The sequence below is a fragment of the Stegostoma tigrinum genome, chromosome 7, assembly GCF_030684315.1.
Source record: "Stegostoma tigrinum isolate sSteTig4 chromosome 7, sSteTig4.hap1, whole genome shotgun sequence".
Lineage (NCBI taxonomy): Eukaryota > Metazoa > Chordata > Chondrichthyes > Orectolobiformes > Stegostomatidae > Stegostoma > Stegostoma tigrinum.
The window spans coordinates 59,251,892-59,273,595 of record NC_081360.1 but is presented as its reverse complement, the minus strand read 5'-3'; the positions used below and the strand labels follow the sequence as shown (position 1 = coordinate 59,273,595).

General features: G+C 40.8%; 1 protein-coding gene across 3 annotated transcripts in view; it reads left to right on the top strand.

Moving 5' to 3' along the window:
* Positions 1-749: 749 nt before the first annotated feature.
* ly75 (lymphocyte antigen 75) overlaps positions 750-21,704 on the top strand; it is a 141,921-nt gene continuing 120,966 nt past the window's right edge. Inside the window, exons 1-4 of one of the 3 annotated variants that reach the window (XM_059647306.1) lie at positions 750-932; positions 3,449-3,823; positions 14,439-14,609; positions 17,790-17,882. In XM_059647306.1, coding sequence (XP_059503289.1) covers positions 836-932; positions 3,449-3,823; positions 14,439-14,609; positions 17,790-17,882 — 736 coding nt within the window. In that variant the 5' untranslated portion in view covers positions 750-835. Of the gene's footprint in view, positions 933-1,570; positions 1,678-3,448; positions 3,824-14,438; positions 14,610-17,789; positions 17,883-21,704 lie in introns of those variants that run through there. The other 2 variants (XM_059647307.1, XM_048533646.2) reach the window with 2 other exon arrangements.

Genomic DNA, 21,704 nt, shown 5'->3' with positions numbered 1-21,704 from the left:
TTTACTTTCCTGATTATTTTGACCTTTGCAAGGTTCTTCATTCCCAATGCCATCCTCTAATTGTCTGGGTACTTCGTGTGTGCCTTTTACTTTCACTTTAGTTTCGTCCTTTTCAAAAAAAAAACATCCATTGAGTTGCATGATTAGTTTTGTTTTGTTTGAAAGAGGAACATACTTTACAGAACTCAAACAATCTCATGTTAAAATACGTCTCCGCGCAAATCTGCCAAAAGTATTTTGCTACATTTCTGAGCTACAAATCTTCTCAAAACTCGCTAGTATTTTGCTTTTCTGTCATTTATTTGAAACTACCTTCCCTCCTTCCCTAAGCATATGTCTTCGTCAAAAATCGTTTTATATCTCGCATGTTGTTCATGATGATAGTCTAAATGAAAATGGCAAATACTAATGCAAGAAAACGCAACCCACCCACAGGTGAAGTTTCATTTGAACACAGCAAAACCTAGGTATTCCCGGAAATAACTTCATAACGTGACATACGAAATGCACACAACTCCTTAAGAAATTGCTCGTCCGAAGGTCAGCGAATTGTGGATGCAGACAACTGAATCAATCAAATGGATATATTCGATTATTTTCAGAAAAGATGGTAACAGCTTTCTCTTTTGTTTCGCTGCACTTCTGAGATATTACGCTGAACATGGCCTATGGTGAGCAGCCAATAAGAAATTGCTCACTGAAGGACAGCCTGCCTCCGCCAATCGAATGTGAAAGTTTGCTTGTGTAGATCTGGGGGCGAGGACAGGCTGGTGAATTTCATATTCCGCCAGCATCGCAGCGTGAGCACCAGAAACAGGCTGGAAACTGCGCAGGCATGAAGAGGTGGTGCAATGGACAGATTCATCTCTATTTCTGGCTGATATTTGAGGTCTTTGTTGAAGGTTGGGCCATAACAGCTTCTGAGAGAGCAGGTGCGGTTCACTTTAAAACAGTCGTTTGTGTACGTTCAGCTGGTGTGTCGCATTTCAGCGTGTCGTTGTGAATATCTGTTCTGTCAATCTATTTGTTTTACACGAATGTGGCGATTGTCTATGAATGAGGTGGTATAATGTTGCCGGTTTGAATAAAAGAAACATTGCTTTTTCAAGATAAGTCCGGATATTTCCCTGGCTCAAATCCAAGTGTCTTATAGCACCGGTGAAGAAGGAAGTCGCCTGTTTACTTACTTCTGCTCTGGTCGGTAATTTCCAGAAAATGTCTTCAGCCGAGAACTGCTTATCTGCAAAGGCGTCTTTGCATCATAAAGTTCCGTGAAATAGAACGGGGCTGAAGTTTAATGTTGAACATATTATTTGTCCCTCTCCATGTTCTTTAAATTTTGTTCCCACTGTCAGGATGTTCACCCCACTTTTGCGTGAACCCATAACAGAGAGGGCCTAAGCTACTGACCTCATGACTTGTCAAATGTTCACATGGTTGGGCAGGGGAGGTACAGTCGGAGCTGGACAGTTCCTTTATCGTTCTCTTGTGATGCATTGGGCAAGCCACGGTGTACTATCTGACAAGGAGCAATGTTAACCTGGCCAACTGGAGCCAGCGTGTTTCGAGCTGCAGGTGGTGAAACGAGACGGCTGGTTTGGAAGAACAGCATTCCAGACACCTGCATTTAGCATGGAGACAGGATAAAACAGTGATGTTTGTTGGGGGAGGGGAAAGGTAGTAAATGGTGTTTGTGTTGGTTGGGGGGGGAGGTGGGGAGGCGGAAAGAACATCGATTTGAATGTTACCAGTTAATTGTGATGCTTGTCAAGTGCTCTTGATTTCAGAGTTTGCCATGCTACTGTACTAATTGCCGTGGATTGAATAGATCTAGGCTTTGTGAGCTCGCTTTCCGATGTTCGGAAAAGTAAACTTGCCTACAGAAAACTAATTCTATGATTTAATCTCTATTTTTGGGTAAAATAGTGGTAAGCTTAAACAATTAGAATGTGGATCCTGTATCAATAATCTGGTACTTCATCTGTAAATTTGTAGAAATTGTCGTTTTATTCTCTCACTGCCAATGAAATTATGTTTTGCTGAATTTTCTGTTTAGCACAGCAATATTCTTTTGAAGTGGTAAGATGGCACTGTGGTTAGCACTGTTGCTTCATGGTGCCAGGGACCCAGGTTCGATTCCACCCTCTGGCAGCTGTCTGTGTGGAATTTGCACATTCTTCTCGTGTCTGCGTAGACTTCCTCTCTCTCAGACCAAAAATGTGCAGGTTAACTGGATTGGACATGCTGAATTGCCCATATTGTCCAGGGCTGTGTAAATTTAGGTAGATTTAGACATGGGAAATGCAGGGTTACAGGGAAAAGGGTAGGGGGATAGGGATGGGTCTGGGTAGGATGCCCTTCAGAGGGGCAGTGTTGACTTGTTGGGCCAAATGACCTGTTTTCAACTGTAGGGATACCATGAAATAATTTGACTGAGCTCGGTCTGTTTTCATTGGAGAAAAGGAGGAGGAGAGGGGACCTAATTGAGGTATACAAGATAATGAGAGGCATAGATAGAGTTGATAGCCAGAGACTATTTCCCAGGGCAGAAATGGCTAACACGAGGGGCATAGTTTTAAGCTGGTTGGAGGAAAGTATAGAGAGGATGTCAGAGGCGGGTTCTTTACACAGAGAGTTGTGAGAGCATGGAATGCGTTGCCAGCAGCAGTTGTGGAAGCAAGGTCATTGGGGACATTTAAGAGACTGCTGGACATGCATACGGTCACAGAAATTTGAGGGTGCATACATGAGGATCAATGGTCGGCACAACATTGTGGGGTGAAGGGCCTGTTCTGTGCTGTACTGTTCTATGTTCTATGTTCTATGTTCTATGTTTCATAACGCAACATGGGTATGAAGTTCACCAATCTAAAACATGCTTGCATTGCTCTGATCAAGGATCACTAAATTGCTAAGACTTTATACTGCTGGCAGCATTTTATTGTGTAATTTGCTTTCGTTTTCAATGATTGTATGAAATAACTGTACTCGTGACTCATCCACGTGAACTTTGGTTTTGAAATTAGTGTTCCCAATCCTCGGGGACTTAAAAGAGTGAGGTGTGTCATACTTCATAAAGGGAAGTAAAGTAGTGCATTGCATTTAATTCTGAGGTTGGAGATGGAATTGCATGACTGAGTATCAATCATCCTGCTGTGTTTTTTTATTAAAAAGTACACGATAGTAAACAATGGAATGCTTGGTTAATTCTTCTGTTCCTGTGGTACTATTTGTTTTGTGATCCATCAATCTTAAGTCATGAGAGACTATCAATTTACAGGGGAAAAATGTCATCTTATGATTATTTGAAATGCTGTGTTTTGGTCAGGTAAATGTAATATTTATATCTATATTCCTCATGTATGATGTGAGTTTGCTTCTAAAATAAAATGCTTAAATTAATTTGAGTTTCTCATTGCTTGTATCCTTTTTTTTTCTTGTCCCTTAGGAAATGATATCTTTGCCATCCAGCATCAAAAGTTGAAAGAATGCCTCCAAGTGAATTCCTCCGGATTTACTATGAACAAATGCAATCAGCTAGAAGAGCTTCAGCAATGGAAATGGGTGTCTGAGCACCGGCTGTTCAATATTGGCTCTAAAAAATGCCTTGGCCTTGATCCTTACAACAAGGAGCAACCATTAAAAATGTTTGAGTGTGATGCAGAAATTACAACAATGTGGTGGCGCTGCAGAGGGGGCACACTCTATGGTTCATCTTCCTATAAACTGACTGTCATACAAAGTCCAACAGCGAGCATTGATGCAACTGATGCATGGAAACAAAGTGGTGGTGACAATGATGTTTGTGAGCAACCGTACCATAGTAAGTAACACTTGGTATTCAATATAAATGTTAACGTAAAAACAAAATACTGCACATTTGCAGTTACAATAAAAGCAAGTGCTGGAGAAACTGAGCAGTTCTGATAGCATTTGAGGGGGAATTAAAAAATGTAGCTGTATAAAATGATTGCTTTGCTGAGCAAGTTAGTTACATTGAACATTAAACACAGCAAGTTTCATGTCCAGGTTTGAATTCATTACTTTTGTAGAATTTTTAATATAATTTTAAGTTTTTACTGAAACTTCTTGAACATTTGTTTATCTTTGCATTTTTATGTTATAAAACTTAATTATGTATTTAGCAGGGAAATGGCAATTTGAGGTACAGTGATTGGAGACTATTAAAGCCCTGTCCATGTCAGCAGTCAAGAGCCTTCTCTAAAAGGAAGGGATGAGACATTTGAGAATGGGTTTTCCCTTCTTTTATGTTAACTTTTACATTGAGAAACTTGTGTTGACACCTTCTTAATGAATATCAAGACGAGTTTGTTTGCAGTATTGATGAGAGTAGTCGAAACCTTGAGTAGTCACGCAACTATGGGAATGACTTTAATGCACCTGCCACACTCGGCTGACTAAAATCTCACAATGAAGTTTTCAGTTAACAAAGTGTGGAGCTGGATGAACACAGCAGGCCAAGCAGCATCTCAGGAGCACAAAAGCTGACGTTTTGGGCCTAGACCCTTCATCAGAGAGGGGGATGGGGTGAGGGTTCTGAAATAAATAGGGAGAGAGCGGGAGGCAGACCGAAGATGGAGAGAAAAGAAGATAGGTGGAGAGGAGAATATAGGTAGGGAGGGGATAGGTCAGTCTGGGGAGGACAGACAGGTCAAGGAGGTGGGATGAGGTTAGTAGGTGGGAAATGGAGGCGTGGCTTGAGGTGGGAGGAGGGGATAGGTGAGAGGAAGAACAGGTGAGGGAGGCAGGGATGAGCTGGGCTGGTTTTGGGATGCAGTGGGGCAGGGGGAGATTTTGAAGCTTGTGAAGTCCACATTGATACCATTGGGCTGCAGGGTTCCCAAGCGGAATATGAGTTGCTGTTCCTGCAACCTTCGGGTGGCATCATTGTGGTACTGCAGGAGGCCCATGATGGACATGTCGTCTAAGGTTAAAATGGTTCGCGACTGGGAGGTGCAGTTGTTTGTTGCAAACCGGGCGGAGGTGTTCTGCAAAGCAGTCCCCAAGCCTCCGCTGGGTTTCCCCAATGTGGAGGAAGCCACACCAGGTACAGTGGATACAGTATACCACATTGGCAGATGTGCAGGTGAACATCTGCTTAATATGGAAAGTCATCGTGGGGCCTGGGATGGGGGTGAGGGAGGAGGTGTTGGGGCAAGTGTAGCAATTCCTGCGGTTGCAGGGGAAGGTGCCAGGTGTGGTGGGGTTGGAGGGGAGTGTGGAGCGGTCAAGGGAGTCACGGAGAGAATCGTCTCTCCGGAAGGCATACAAGGGTGGGGATGGAAAAATGTCTTGGGTGATGGGGTCGTGCCAACAATGATTGTGTTTCAGACTTATATTCATTTCAGTTTGTACATATGTGATAGACCTGAACAGTGCTACTGAATTTGAAATTTACTGTAGATGCAAAGTCAAACATGAGTAAACAGTAGTCTCTGCGAGTGGCAAGAATGTTGGGTGATTTTTCACTCCAGAGTTGCCTCAGATGCCAAATTAACATAATGGAATCATTAGTAGTTGTGAATAACAATGCCTGGGGACCATGCTTCCTGCTCACGTTCATTAGCCATGTGTGCCTCTCAGGCAGTTTCCAGAAAAGATAAACCATCATGGCCTTGGTCATCCCTGAGGGGCCCTTTTGAATGCTGTGATGAATGGAGACACAATTTGCCCATCCTTACTGGAAGATTTCTATGTGTTCCTGAAAGGAAAGGAGCAGGAATGATGAAAGTTAAAGTTTTATCACTGCATACTAATTTATCTATCAGAGTGGTGGAACTAATAATTCCTGGAAGGACTTTGGTGCAAATCAGTAGATCACAATAAGGTCATAAGAGATCATAAGCAGCAAAAAGATAATTTGGCGTGAGTTAGTGAGCCCCCAAGCCTTCATGCTTTACCTTGGAGAGTACTTTGTCTATGCTATTGTTTCAGTGGGGTTTTCTAGAAATTTTTGTGCAATTGTGTATTTCAGAAATTGGGGTTGGGATTTAACAGGGTAATCCAAGGAAGCAAACCTTTTTAAAATGTCCATAAAGGAAATCCTATGAACATCCCTTGCATTGACCGAACAGAATTTCAACATCCAGAAAACTGTTTATGAGCAGTGTTTGTAACCCTTTTCATCATAGATTGGTCTGAGCTTTTAACTTTGGGGGTGCAAAATTGCCAGAATCAAATAATCTTCAGCAAAGCTGAATGTTCCTAGAACTTGAAAATCACATTTTCAATTTAATGTTGAGCAGCAGAGTTAATTTTGCCATTGTGAACCCTTGAAGTTAACATTTTTGACCCGAAATTACTGGGAAAATAATTGAGCTTAACTCACCTGGTGTTATTAGCATATCAATCGCAAAATTTTTTTTAGTAAGGAAGAGATACCCTGACAAGTATGAAACACCAACTTGATGAACAAATTGCGCTCGGCCATTGTTAGTTTCAATGAAACAGCCACTCCCCTGTCACTCTGAGATTCAAGAAATTGCTGCAGAGATGCTGTTGAAATAAATTCAATGCAGAAAATTAGGCCCAGTGGTTATTAATGTAAGAGCTGTTTTATTGATGTGATTTGTACTTCAGGTCTATGAGTAGCATTTTGGTGCCATTTTAATGAAAATTTGCTGCAGACATTTTGAAACTTTTCTGTGTATTCTGCTGATCTTTTCCTTTTTTTGCACCTGAGTTTACTCTTAATTTACCTTGCTCCTTTTATCGTTCCTCCTGTTTCTTTCTTTGTCATTGGTGCTCTGTGATCAAGGGACTGTACACTAATCACAGCATTCACCAAGATCAATGCAATGTTGATTTTGCTGGAACAACTTACATGTCCAGCAATTTGCAATTTAAAAAAAAACTGCTTCACACAACATGATGACAGTGAAATATCTAATACACTTGTCACACCCCTAGATACCTGTACAGTTTTCTGAAAGAACTAATTTAAAGAGACCAGGAGCCTTTTCATTTCCTAGGTTTCAATTGCAGAAAGTGACGGTAGAGCCTTTGAAGAATTATGATAATATACAAAATAGAAATTCTGAGGAAGGGTCACTGGACCTAAAACATTGGCTTTGATTTTCCTTCACAGATGCTGCCAGATCTGGTGAGCTTTTCCAGCAAGTTTGTTTTTGTTTATGATAATTACATTGTCAGTTGTGCTCACTGAAATGTACTTGTGTGTTGGCTTGTGAGCATTTAAAGTCTAGCTTTTCACTGGTGCTCCTTTTAGTATTTTCTATATTGAATATGAAGGCAAAGAGAAAAGTACAGTGAACATGATTCAGAAGCACAAAGACATGGCATGTCTTGCAATGTGAAATATTCCAGTTCTTGTGAACTTCATTTCCTTTGAAAGATATGGTAACTTTGACTGTGTGCCCATGGTTCATAATTTGGAGCCAGCTGGGATGAACTAAGTGAATCATTTAATCCTGCTAATGGGCCTCAGACTTAAATTTTGAGCTGTTTCATATTGTCTGCTCCATGTCACCAGTCAGCCTTCCTAATTGTTAAACTACAGTCATTGGGTGAAGGAGACAACCAGAAGTCATTTTTTTCCCCCTCAAGTATTGCTTCATTTTGTGAATATATCCAACAAGTCATTAGCTCCTGACCCTGCTCACCATCCCAGTGTCATTTGTGCCACTTTCAGTGTGCTGAAGTAATGAATGTCATCCAACTGGTTGTCCTTGCCCTGACTTTACGTAGTTAAGCTTTCTATCTCTGTCATGTCTATGTAATTAATATTCTGTCCACAGTTGCAGTTCTGAATTCCCTATGATAAGATCAGTAAGTAGCACTTTCTGAACAGGTTGAAGTATGTAACACTTTTCTCTTTTCCTCTCCATTCACTGCTCCTCAGTCCTCTCTAAACATATCCAACAAACTCACTTACCCTGTTACTCTTTAAATCTCTGGTCCTGCTGCTTTTGATCTCTGGGAAGTTCTGGCTTCATCTACTTCCTTATATCCTTCACCACTCAAAACCCCAGCTTTCAACCTATGTCACTTCCTTCTGCATTTAACTCTGAAAGGAGTGGTGGAAATTCCCTCAAAAGTGGCATTAAATATGATACTTTCACAGTCGCATTTTTGAACCACTCCCTTCATCATTGTTAATTTCCTTTCTGCCCCAGCCTAATGCATTTGCCGTCCAACTTTGCTCCGGTGCTAATCTTTGCTGCTTAAAGTCCAAGGGGGACAGCCTTGATTACACCTAGTACATAACTGACTACACCATTCAGCGTTTGATCTGGACGGCTGACGTTCTATCAGCCCTGCTGCCACTTGTCAAGACCACCGCAATGGGAGAATCAACCCGAAGAGGAAAGATTCTTTTCCCACAATTGCCTGCCTCCTTCTATCCTGCTTCCTCTCAAAACGTGAAGAGCTCATGAATGTCTTTGTCACTTAAAATAGAGACTGTCTGTTCTCCTATCTTTTTGATATTTCCTCCTCGTTCCATTTGTAACCAATAAAATTTCCATCCAAGCCCCTATCCCTACACTGGACCTGAACTCTGGATTTCCTTTTGCCTCTCTGTCTGTACTACCTTACGCTCACATAAACTGCAAACCACTCACCTTCCTGTGCAGCCAATAGATATCTAGATTGTCAGGTTTGTAAACATGTGCTTACAAATCACAGAAATTCTGCAACTGTATGTTTCAGTGCAATCTCTAATCAGGTTTTTCAACTTTGTCACAGCAATGAATCAGAATTTACCGTAAATGTAATTGACTCTGGCTGTGTTGCATTGTTCATATTCATTGCCCTCTATCATTTTGCTGCTGTAAATGGCTAGCACAAATCAGTGCTCACTTAATTCCATTCTTAAATTGTACAGTACCCAGAGCAAATCCAAAATTACCTCTTTTCCTTCCTCTAATCGTTATTTTCCGTCTATGCCAAGAATCTTTCCTTTCCTTCTCACATCATCAGAAGCATGTCATTAACTGTCAAAGGCACATTAATAATTACCTCTGCCTCGTCACTGCTTGCTCAATATCTAGTTTTGGATGAGCCACCATTCCCTCTCATTAAGCATTGGGAAAACCAAAGTCATTGTCTTTGGTTCCTGTCTCTCACATTTCATATCGAATTCCACCCGTTATGTTGAATTGCACAAATCTATCCAGTTGTCTTGGTATCCTATTTGACTCCAAGTTGAACTTCTGACTTCACAGAGTCAGAACAACACAGAAAGAAGCCTGTCAGCCCATCATGTGCACAATGGTAATTAAACATTCATCTATTCTAATCCCATTTTCCAGCACTTGGCTTGTGGCCTTGAATGCCATTTCTTTTCAAGTGTTCATCTAGATAGCTCTAGTATGAATGGATCCTACCTCTAGCACCTGTTCCAGTTACCCACAACTCTCTAGAAAATCCTCAAATCCCCTTTAAGATTCATCCTCCTTACTTTAAATCCATGCCCCCAATTAATTTTCCTCTGCCAAGTTTCTCCCTATCTGCCCTGTCTATGACCTTCAAAACTTTTAACAAGTCAATCAGAACTTACCCTTCTTTTCCCCCCCCACCACCCTCTCTGCTCTAAGGAAACTAATTGCAGCTTATCTAGCATCTCTGCAAACATAATTGCTACAACCCGCAGCATTGCTGTACTCTAATGCACTCACATCCTTGCTATTTTGGCACCAAAACTGTACTCATTTGTGACCTAACCAATGTTGTAAACAGCTCTATCATAAGCTGCTTATTCTTTTATTCATCACATTGATGAACAAAAGAAAACATCCCATACACTTTCTTAACCATTTTACCCACCTGTCCTGCTGTCTGTTTGCAAATATGCTATCTACATCGAGCATTCCCTCACTTTGCCCTATCTGCTGTTGAAAGACCTGTGAGTGGTTTTGACCACTCCAAACTCAGTTATTTCAATATACATGCCCCTCTCATACCAAGTCAATTCCTCTGTCACCTTACTGCCATACACTAATTTGTGGCTCCATAATGTGTAAAATATAACATTTTTATCTTCATGCCAACATAAGTTAAATAATTTACATTTCCTTTAGCTTAGTAACCTTCTCTAGCCGTCCTTCTACTCTCTCTTTTCCTTTTATTCGGGCTTCTTGAATGCTATTCAATTCACTCCACAGTTTAAAGTCTCTTTAGCTAACTTGCTTACCATGTAGATCTTGTTCGTGGAGATCAGTTGTTCAAAACCACTTCGTCCCTTGTAATATCTTCTCCTTTTTTGGTTGATTTGTTCACGTGACAGGCAAATTTGAGATGTGTAATGTCCTTAAAAATACAACTGTTCATTTCTGCAACTTTCCATTTGAATCGGAGCCATTGATTTATGGAGATTGTATCAGCAAAATGATTTTTTTTGTTACTATTATGGAAGCAACAATGTTAGTTTTGGATTCCTCATATGTTATTGTCTGCAAGCATTCATAGGCTGTAAATTGGTGATTTTGGTGATGACTGCATGTTTAATGATTTATCTTGTGCTTTCACCTTTTCCTAAATGCTGGGCGAATGACCAGAAACTCGTTTGAACTTGTTTAAAGTTCTGGCTCTGCTCTCAATAAGAATTTGAAAGTGTTCAAAAGACCTTTTCAGCCAGTTCCTGCATACAAATCAGGTTTTTTTTAACGGTTGCCAAGAGAAAGCTAAATGGTTGTCTGAGGTGGGTGGGGAAAGAATGGGGAGAAAAGAAAGCAAAACCTTTGAATTTCCCTTCCCATAAAGAAGTTTTCATGCATTTTGGGAGGTCCAATGTGAGATGAAAGTATACAGTAAATGGCAGGATCTTTAGGAGCATTAATGTACAGAGGAACTTGGGGAATAAATCCATTGCTCCCTGAAAGTGGTATCATAGTGGGATAAGGTGGTAAATAAAGCGTGCAACGTGCTTGCCTTCATTGGTCAGGGCATTGAGTATACAAGTTGATAAGTCATGTTGCAGCTGTATAAAACTTTTAGTTAGGCCATATTTTTGAGAATTGTTTGTAGTTCTGTTTGTCACACCGGAGGAAGGGGGTGTAGGCTTTGGAGAGGGTGCAAAAGATGTATACTAGGACTTTAAAGATAATAAAATGTGAGGCTGGATGAACACAGCAGGCCAAGCAGCATCTCAGGAGCACAAAAGCTGACGTTTCGGGCCTAGACCCTTCATCAGAGAGGGGGATGGGGAGAGGGAACTGGAATAAATAGGGAGAGACGGGGAGGTGGACCGAAGATGGAGAGTAAAGAAGATAGGTGGAGAGAGTATGGGTGGGGAGGTAGGGAAGGGATAGGTCAGTCCAGGGAAGACGGACAGGTCAAGGAGGTGAGATGAGGCTAGTAGGTAGATGGGGGTGCGGCTTGGGGTGGGAGGGAGGGATGGGTGAGAGGAAGAACCGGTTAGGGAGGCAGAGACAGGTTGGACTGGTTTTGGGATGCAGTGGGTGGGGGGGGAAGAGCTGGGCTGGTTGTGCGGTGCAGTGGGGGGAGGGGACGAACTGGGCTGGTTTAGGGATGCAGTTGGGGAAGGGGAGATTTTGAAACTGGTGAAGTCCACATTGATACCATTAGGCTGCAGGGTTCCCAGGCGGAATATGAGTTGCTGTTCCTGCAACCTTTGGGTGGCATCATTGTGGCACTGCAGGAGGCCCATGATGGACATGTCATCTAAAGAATGGGAGGGGGAGTGGAAATGGTTTGCGACTGGGAGGTGCAGTTGTTTGTTGCGAACCGAGCGGAGGTGTGCTGCAAAGCGGTCTCCAAGCCTCCGCTTGGTTTTTGCTAGGACTTTGCCTGGATTGGAGTATAGTAGCTAAATGAGGTTGGAGAAGCTTGAATTATTATCCAAGTGTTGGAGGCTGTGTGGCAATCTGATAGAAGTCTGTAAAATTATGAGAGATGTGGAGATAGGACGGATAGTCGTAGTCTTTTTTTTTCCCCCAAAGTGGAAATGTCAAATGCAAGGGGACATAGGCTAAAGATGAAAGGGGGAAAATTTAAAGAAGATGTGCAATACATGTTTTTTACAGAGTGGTAGATGTCTGAAATGTACTACCAACAGAGGTGGTAGAAGCGGATACAACAGCCACATTTTAAGAAGCATTTAGACCGACCTGAGAACAGGCAGGATATGGATCACGTGCAAGCAGATAAGATTGGTTTGGAATGGCATCAGGGCCGGCACAGACACAGTGGGTTGCAGGGCCTGTGCTGTAATGTTTTACGTTCTATTACAGAAGTTGAAAACTCTGACGATGCATTTTGAACATGATATTAAAGTTTACGCGTGAACAGTATTTGCTCAATATTAGAGATCAGAAGGAGAGGATGACTTGATAAGTATGTGACTGCATTGATACTTCCAGCTGAATTCTGAATTGTGATCTAGTAGCCCTGGTTGTTATGAGGTAATGCTCAGTTGATGTTGGCACTGGATAAAGTTAGAACCCTGTCAGGAACTAGGATGGCAAGTTCAATTTTCAAAATTTTTGTTATGTAAGCAATTATTTACTAAAACATAAGCATGCAAAGTCGTAGTCTTTGTTTGAACAATAAAACAAATAGAATTTTATTAACAGAAATGAGGATGAACAGGAAAGGTGAGCAACAGATTGTTATGGTTAGAATGATGGCTGCAGACGGAGAGCATCAAATGAATGTGAAGTGTTAGATAGACTTTGGTACCTTGTGTAACATTCCAGAACGGTGTAGACCTGTGTAACCTGGGTTAAGATGGTGATCCAAAAATGAAGCATGTAATGGTAAGAACAAAGCAGTTCGATGGTATGCCATTTATCTTAAAGCCTGGGCAGTAAGTCATCCAGCCTCTGGCCTGGGAATGGCATTTATCCAGAAAGGGAAAACTGTTGCTGTTGTAATTAACAGACAAGATTTGAGAAAACAATTGCAGGCATAAATTAGTTTTGTAGTGCAACCAACTTTCCCTGGGGCATCGAATTGAATCGGGGCACAGATTCTAGACAGGGCGCGTTTCTTGCTATTACCCTTCTCAAACAGCCAGTTTTTGTGTGTGTGATCCAAGATAGCCAAACCAGCAAGCTAGATGCGGTTTTACATCTGAACTCCTCTTTGTCACTGCACCTGCACACCTGCAGCACAAAATTGCAGATCGGCAGTTAAACATCAGAAGCTTTGCCAACTTTCCTTTTTGCCTTGGGGCACTGAAGCCAATGCTAACAGCAAGTACCCCCTCCAAGGAGATCAGCTAATTTTCTGCAGACCACAGAGTGAGCCTGGTGGTGTTTCTCCTTCTTCTTTTTGCTCTGTCTCACTTTTAAATATTGTTTGTCAATATTTCCAATTCTGAGAAGGGGCTCCCACCCAAGGTATTAAGTCATATCATGTTGCTTACTGAATATTTCCAGCACCTTTTGTTTAGCAAATACATTTTTTAAAAAAAATTTCGAGCAAATTGTAATGAGCAATATGTGGCGTTTTTGATAACTTTGGAAAGCTAGAACAATTCCACTGATTTCCATTTAGTTAGCAGCTTTGGCTGAAGGTGAGGTATCTCCTAAGTGGGTGTACTGCTTCATGCTGTTCTGATTTTTAATCATGTAGAAACGGAGAGATTTTGTGATAAGCATATCAAGCAGCTGCAACATTCATCCCAGAAGTTGCCACATGCCTTAACTAAGTTCAGTGACAAAACAATTAAACTTTTTGTTTCTGAATATTGGCAGTATTTTCAACTTCTTGTTAAATTGAGGGGGATATTCTATCATTGCAGCTGCTCCTTGAAAAGGGTAGTGTTCCTCTTGGGGATGGAATTATTCCTTTAGTTGAATGCAGCTTGAGGAGTTGGGAAGGCTCCTCCTTAGGAGTGCTTCCTTGTTTCGCATTACTTCTCTGTTATATTAGCTTTATCATTTGTACATGGTGTTAGGTCACTGAAGGTTTTTATTTCACCTTTTTTTGTTTTATTTGAACAAATAGAGAAAATTGGAACTCACTGTTCAGTGCTATTACGCTATGCATTTGGAACTGGTCCAGCCTGCTGGATCACAAGTTGCTCAGGATTGCCTCTCTTCTGTTCTGAAACATGTGTAGATGACACGATCTCATCCTTGGGTTCAGCAGTGATCGCAAAAACCTTCATTGTTTCTATGAGTGAACTTGTCCAGTAAATTTTAATGAAGCAGTGTCCTGCCTGGAACTTGTTCATTATTTTAACAGAATAGCCCTAACAACAAAACCAAAGTTTTGAATATCAAAGTGTTGTAGCTGCCCCATCATGCCTATGGGCATATTAGTTGTTTTAATGCGTATATACTTGTACACACCATAATGGAAATCATTAGCTCAAAGTACAACTTAATTTAGACTTTATATTTGCTGTAAGGAGTTGTATTGCATAATGCTAAGAATGCATCTCTGTGCACTTTTTTGTAATTTATTCATTTGTTTTTTTTTTGCCATAGGGATTTATACATTTGATGGAACTGCTTATGGAAAACCCTGTGTCTTCCCCTTTAAGTACAGAAGAAAATGGTATTATGAATGTACCACTGAAAACAGTGATGATGAGGAGTGGTGCGCCACAACTGCAAACTATGATAAAGACAGAAAATGGGGGAAATGTTTGAAGCCAGGCAAGTAATGAAGTTTACAACTGAATAATTAAAGATAGATTAAATGTCTTCTCATTCCCATTGAAGATACCGTAGGAGATATAACGGGAATAGGCTATGTACTCCCCTTGTGCCTGTTCCACTGTTATCATAACTGAGTTGTCAGCTAGCCAGGGCTTTAGTAAGCATGGTTGTAGCATAACTTCTATTAGTCTTTTGGAATTTTGTCTGTTTCTGTTTGTGAGATTTTAATAATGCACTCGAATCATATGCAGTGTTTCAGCTTTTTGCCATTTATGAAGGATCCTGTACTATCCTTTCTTGGTTCCACATTTGTGTACATTCACGTAGTTATCTATATCTCTTGTAATTTTATACTTCCACCGACCCTGCTCACAAACCTCCCTTTTTCAGTGTCTTGAAGTTTGCACAAATGGTGTTCTGATTCATTATCTAAGTCATGAATAACTTTATGCTGAATAGCTGAAGGGCACTGTTAGTAAAATCTTTCCAGTTAGACCCTATCCTTCTATCATCTTTGTTTTTTCTCTGGACCCTATATAATCAGGTATACTCACTTCCTGTTCCTCATCGACTTGCCACCATGTATCATATTCAACGTATCTGCCTTGAACTTGGAAATAAATTTGAAAATTATGCATGTTGGTTGTAGTTTGATACATAACTTAAATTTCAGAGTCAAAACTGCTAAGTAAATAAACTACTTCTTTTGTTTAACTTCGTGAGGCATGATTGTCAATTTCAGAGACTCTAATGATTGTTAGTTCATCCATGCAGAAATCTATGCTTTCTTGATTTCTTGGCTACTCGTAACATATACCAAACATGTGCCTTTTACCACATAGAACGACAAGGGCATAAGTTGTATGTGTGCATCATTGCCTGGAAATTCCCCTCCAAGTTGTATGCCACTTTGATTTGGAAATATCCAGCTATTCCTTATGGTTACGGGCTCAAATCTGACAATTTCTTGTTTCCAATAGCACTGTTGGTGTACCTCCAGTAGCTTAAGAAGACTGCTCAGGAGCAATTAGGGATTTTATGTTTTCTTTAGCAGAATCAACATCCAATGGACAAATGTCCAAAGCGACCAGACTCGGCTTCTCCAGAATTGCTCCTCTGTCATCTAGCTTGATGGAATTGCCTTAGCCTGGTTCCACTAACTAATTGCAGCCAGACAATTGCCTGTTCACTGTCACCTTCCATTTCAAGGATTTTCTCTCAAACCCGCCTATCCTTCATGTACATGAGCATCTGTGATTTTTTTTTTCATTGCTCTGCCTGTCAGGAATTTGTATCTGTCCTGTCTGGAATTCCATCTCTCAACGATCTGGCTATTTCTGCCCTTCTGATTTTTTACTTGCATGGCTTGGTGAAAAGATTTTTTTTTTAATTATTGAAATTTATCACTCTTGTTAAGTGCTTAGGAAACCGTTTCCTGCATTAAATACACTATAAAATGTGATTTAGATCATAAGATATGGGACCACTTTTAGATTATTCAGCTCATCAAGTCTGCTCTGCCTTTCAATCATGCCTTCTCCCTGTGAAAATGATCCCCCTCACTAATCGGAGACCTAACTATCGCTGTCTTAAATCGACTCAATGACTTTGACACTGAATGTTCTTTGTCAATCAGCTCCACAGACTCCCCAACCTCTGGCTAAACAAACCGCCCTTAACTCAGTTCTAAAGGGTTGCCCCTTCACTCTGAGGCTGTGCCCTCAGGTCCTAGTCTCTCTGACTAGTGGAAATACCTTTTCTACATCCACTCGATATATCCAGGCCTCTCAGAATTCTGTAGGTCTTAAAGAGATCCCACTCATCCTTCTAAGCTCAATTGAGAACAGAGCCAGGCCACCTCATTTGACAAACCATCAATTCTGGGATCATTCTGGTTAATCTCCTCTGGACATTCTTCCTTAGATACAGGGCTAAGAATCGCCCGTAATATTCCAGCTTTTGTCTGACTAGAGGTTTGTGTAGCTTCAACAGTACGTTTCTGCCAGAAATAGTACATTTCTGCCGTTGTATTCTAGCCCTCTTGAAATAAACGCTAATATTGCTTTTGCCTTCCTAACAACCAACTGAATGTGCATGCTAACCTTCAGAAAACCTGAACTAGGATTCCCAAGTCCCTTTCGTCTTTAGATTTCCAAAGCGTTTCCACATTTAAAAATTAGTCTAGACCTCTATTCTTCCTGTCAAAGTGCATTAACTCTCACTTCCCATTTTGCATTTTATCTGCCATTTCTTTGCCCACTCTCCTAGCCTGTTCAAGTACTCTGACAGTCTTCCTGTTTCCTCAACACGACCTGTCCTTCTACCCATTGTTGTGTAATCTGCAAACTTAATAATAATGCCTTCAGTTCCTTTGTCCAGATCATAAATGTATAGTGTGAATAGTTGTCCCATCACTTAACCCTGCAGAACCCCATTAGTCACCAGCTGCCACCCTATAAAATACCCCTTTATTTCCAATCTCTGCCTCTGCTAGTCAACCAATCCTTTATTCATGCCAGTACATTGTCCAGGACACCATGGACTCTTCTTTAGCAGCCTCCTGTGAAGCTTCTTGTCAAAGGCTTTCTGGAAATCCAAGTGGATCATGTCCACTGGCTTTACTTTCTCTAACTTGCTGATTACCTCCTCAAAGAATTCTAATTTGTCAAGCGTGCAATCTCGTCCTAGAATATTGAACTCTTAAAATGTAACATCTGACTGAGGTCAGGCTAACCAGCCTATAATATCCAATCTTCTGCCTCCCTTCCTCTAAAACAAGGGTGTTACATTAGCTATTTTCCAGTCCTCTGCAAGCCTCCCTGACTCCAGTGATTCCTGAAATATCACCACCAATGCCTGCACAGCCTCCTCGGCTGTCTCCCTCAGAATGCTGAGGTGAAGTATATTGGTCCACTTTCAGCTTCCCCAGCTTTTCAGCTTAGTAATGGCCAGTACACTCACCTCTGCCCCCTAACTCACTTGAAGTTTTAGTACACTGTTAGTGTCTTCCATGGTGAAGACTGATGTAAGTATCTATTCAGTTCTTCCACCATTTCTTTTTTTTTTCTCTCATTACTACTTTTCCAGCCTCATTTTCAATGGTCTAGTCTCCACTCTTGCCCCCTCTTACCTTTTTACATATCTTTTTTAAAAAAAACTCTTGCAATCTTCTTTCAGCTCACTTTCTAGCTTACCCTCTACCATCTGCCTCATCACCGAATCCAGAATTGCCCGGTCCCGAGAGCACTCTACCACAGCTGCTGCAAAAAGGTCAGACATTCTGTGAACTCCTTTTCTTGGAATGCTGTACCAACCTGATTTTGCCAGTCCACCTATATGTTGAAGATTCTGATTTTTATTGTAAAAAGTGCCTTTCTTTATGTGCCTTTTCTATCTCCTGATTTATTTTCTTGCCCACATCCTGAATACTGCAAGGAGTCCTGTATACAACACCCATCAGGGTCTGTTTTCCTTTGCAGTCTCTGAATCTCACCCACACCAGATTCTACAGCTTCTGATTCTATCACTTTTGATATTTATTTTAACTTCACCTCACTAAAAAGGTGGCTCTGCCCATCTGCCAGACCTTTTGATAGGATCTGTAACCTTGTATATTTAGTTCCCCAGCCCTGATCCTCTTGCAGCCACATCTCTGTTTTACCCACAACAGTCTACCTGCCAATTATAATGTGTGCTACAAGCTTGTTTACCTTGTTTTGAATACTGTACACATTTAGCCACAGCACCCTCCGTCCTGTTTTGGTGACCCCCCCCCCCCCCCACCCCCGTTTTCTTAGTTGTCCCTCATTTGCTGTGCCTGAAATTAGATTCCTGGCCTTTTCCTAAGCTCTGTTAAATTACTTGTTTTGAAAAATTAATAATCTCTCCTGAGCAACACACCCTCCCCCCCACCCACCTCTAACTTATTTCAAAATTTCCTATGCAACTGGACTCAAATTCCCCAGCTACGTGGTTTAAGTCGTTTGAAACCAACATTCAGCCTAATGGTTTTTCTCTGAATTTCCTCCAGCACTTTAAAATTCTCAGTAACTGAAGCCCCTTGCCGTCTGTGGACAGCTGGCAGCATAGTCATTTTAACCACAGCTTCAGGTCATGTGGTTCCTTGTTGTTTTGGATGTGCTGCTGACTCGTTGGTCTGGATTAGTTGAGTCTTTTTCAGATTCATTCTTGGTTATTTCAACATTGCCCAAGGGGTGTACCTATCACTCATTTTCCCTTCCTACGTGAAAAGTCCACATTTGTTTGTATTATATTGTATCTGACTCTATGTTGTATTAAAACTTAGGATTTCTGAACTGTCCCAATTTTACTGCCGCTGATATCATTTGTAAATATGATACAATTTCTAAAAAGTTTCTGACTTCAAATATTTGGTGTTAAAAGCTAAAATTCTTAGAGCACTTCTTCCAGAAGCTGCTGACTGACAATTCTTTGCCTGTGGCGTGACTATCTTCTCACAGCTTGAACCACACAACCACCTGACATTACTTTATCCTAATGTATTTGTCCTGGATGCTTTATAGGTTTAAGAGTGTCTGCATTATTGATATCTCGTCATACATTGTGCATATCTAACTGTACAGTTCCATTTGCTGTTTTTTTTAAATAGAAATTTTAATTCTGATTTACTTTTGAAAACTGCAGAATGAGGTTTTCCTTTGAGTGTAAAAGATGTGCTTGGACGTGTTCTAATTTTGGGATCCTCATAGAAGCTCTTAATGTTTAGAGAAATTTGAACACCCAGAGATTAACTTCAATAAAATTTAAAATCTTACAGGACAGTCCTTTATGTTTAAACACCTTGTATTTTATGTTCTCGGCTGATATTATTACTGGACAAGGCAGATCCCAGACTCCTAACTGGCTTGATTGATCATGTTTATTTTATTTAATGAGGTGGTCTTTCACTGGAACATAATTGCTGCAGTTTTAACATACAATGGAAATTTCTCATACAGCAGATATGATAAAATAGAATAAATCATACTATTTAGATGTCACAATTTGGAAGAATCTGAAACCTGCTGTAAAGTGAAATATTCCATCTATCCCAACATCGTGCCTTTATTGTACCCAGAAAAACAATTTTCTTCTCCATTATGCCTATGGGCTTTGACTGAATTGTGGCTTTCTATTCTCAGTCTTGCAAGTTTAATAATTTCATCTTCCAGTCTTCACAAGACTGAGCTTAGTCTTTCTCAGCTTTGAAAAATCCTTTCAGGGTTCAACCTAAAAGTTCTCAACTAGAAATTTTTAAAATAATCTCCTGACCATGACCTGTCTCCTATTGGATCTGGATCTATGCCTCACGACCCACTTTATCTTTAATGGCCAAATCTACAAACAGGTCAACGGAACACCCATGGGGTCACCTATCTCCAGACTAAAAGCAGAAGCGGTGATGCAGAGATGCAAAAAACATGGCCGTTCTGCAAATCCAACCCAAACCATGGACCCGATTCTTGGACGACACTTTTTGTCATCACCAAATGGACCAAACTAGAGGAGACACACCAACTAATAAAAACACTGTCACCGGCATCAAATTCACAAGGTAAGAGGAAAAGAACAAACATCTCCCATTCCTGGACGTCATAGTAGAACGCAGGACCAACAGGAAATCCCTGTAAAGGTACACAGAAAAGCCACACACACTGACCAAGTACTGAATTTCAGCAGGAACCACCCTGAAACCCACAAACAAAGTTACATGAACGCCCTATTTAAATAAGTACACTTGTAGCAACCCAGAACTAGCCAAAAAGAAGAAGCATATCTCCACCAAGTATTTAAGGACAACGGATATCCGAATAACTGGATCCGACGATGCCTAGCTCGTGACCAACAACAGGAAGATACTGCACACCCTAACCACTCATCACGCTACCATACATCAAGAACATATCCCAACTGACCACAAGATTCCTACAATCATTGGGCATCAGAGGAGCACACAAACCCATGTCAACCCTACGCCAACTGCTAACTTGAACCAAAGACCCTTTAACCACTATGGACAGAACCAACGTAATATATAAAATTCCAGGCAAGGACTGTGACAAACATCACATTGGACAGACAGAAAGAAAATTGGCCACAAGAGCACATGAACACCAACTAGCAACAAAAACTCACAACCAATATTCGCTCATCTCCATTCACGTGGATAAGGAGAATCACCAGTTTTATTGGGAGAACACCAGGATCCTAGGATAGGCCAAACAGAGAGCGCACAGGAATTCCTAGATGCCTGGTTCTCCACCAAGAAGGCCATCAACAAACACAGATACAGCACTGCAAAGGAAAACCGGAAATGAGGTAATCAAATCCAATGGACCCCAGAGTTTAAATTCCAGGTTGGAAAATACAACAGTGCTTCATTGGGGGCTGCACTGATGATGTTACCCAGCAGGATAATGAAATGTCAGTGAATCAGCTCAGCAAGCGAACCAACCACAGCATCCACAACCTGAGCTACAAATCTACTCTACCTTTTTCCAGCACTTTTTTTGATTTTTATTTCAGTTTTCCTGCATCACTGGTATTTTGCTTCTAAGGCTTTTCAATGTTTATCTTGTCTGCTCCTTAAACTCTCTTCATACAAACAAATTCCTGTTACCGGTACAGGAAATCTCTCTTCTTTTTATAATCACAACTCAGGAAATGCTAACAAGTTAATCATTAACCACTTACACCTCCCCTATCAACGCACCAAACTCACAGGCAACTATTTCAAAATCCAATCTTTTAAAATAAATGACATTGCACACCCTACATCACAACATAGTGAGAAATTAAACAAAGAACCATTGAATAACCACTATAGCTTAAGACTTTTGCTACTAAACTCATTGCGCTCTTTAATTTCCCCCACATTTCTTTTGTATGTTACAAAATTCTTTACAGATTCATTCACTTCTCCTGGGACTAACCAAATTTATTCTACAGCCCTCTCAAATTCTGGAATTTAGCTAGAATTCTGGAATTTCCCCAGGGAAAATTATTCTGCAAGACAGAAATTTTCACCAAGATCCCTCCATTAGCTTGTTGCAAAGTGATTCTTTAATTCTC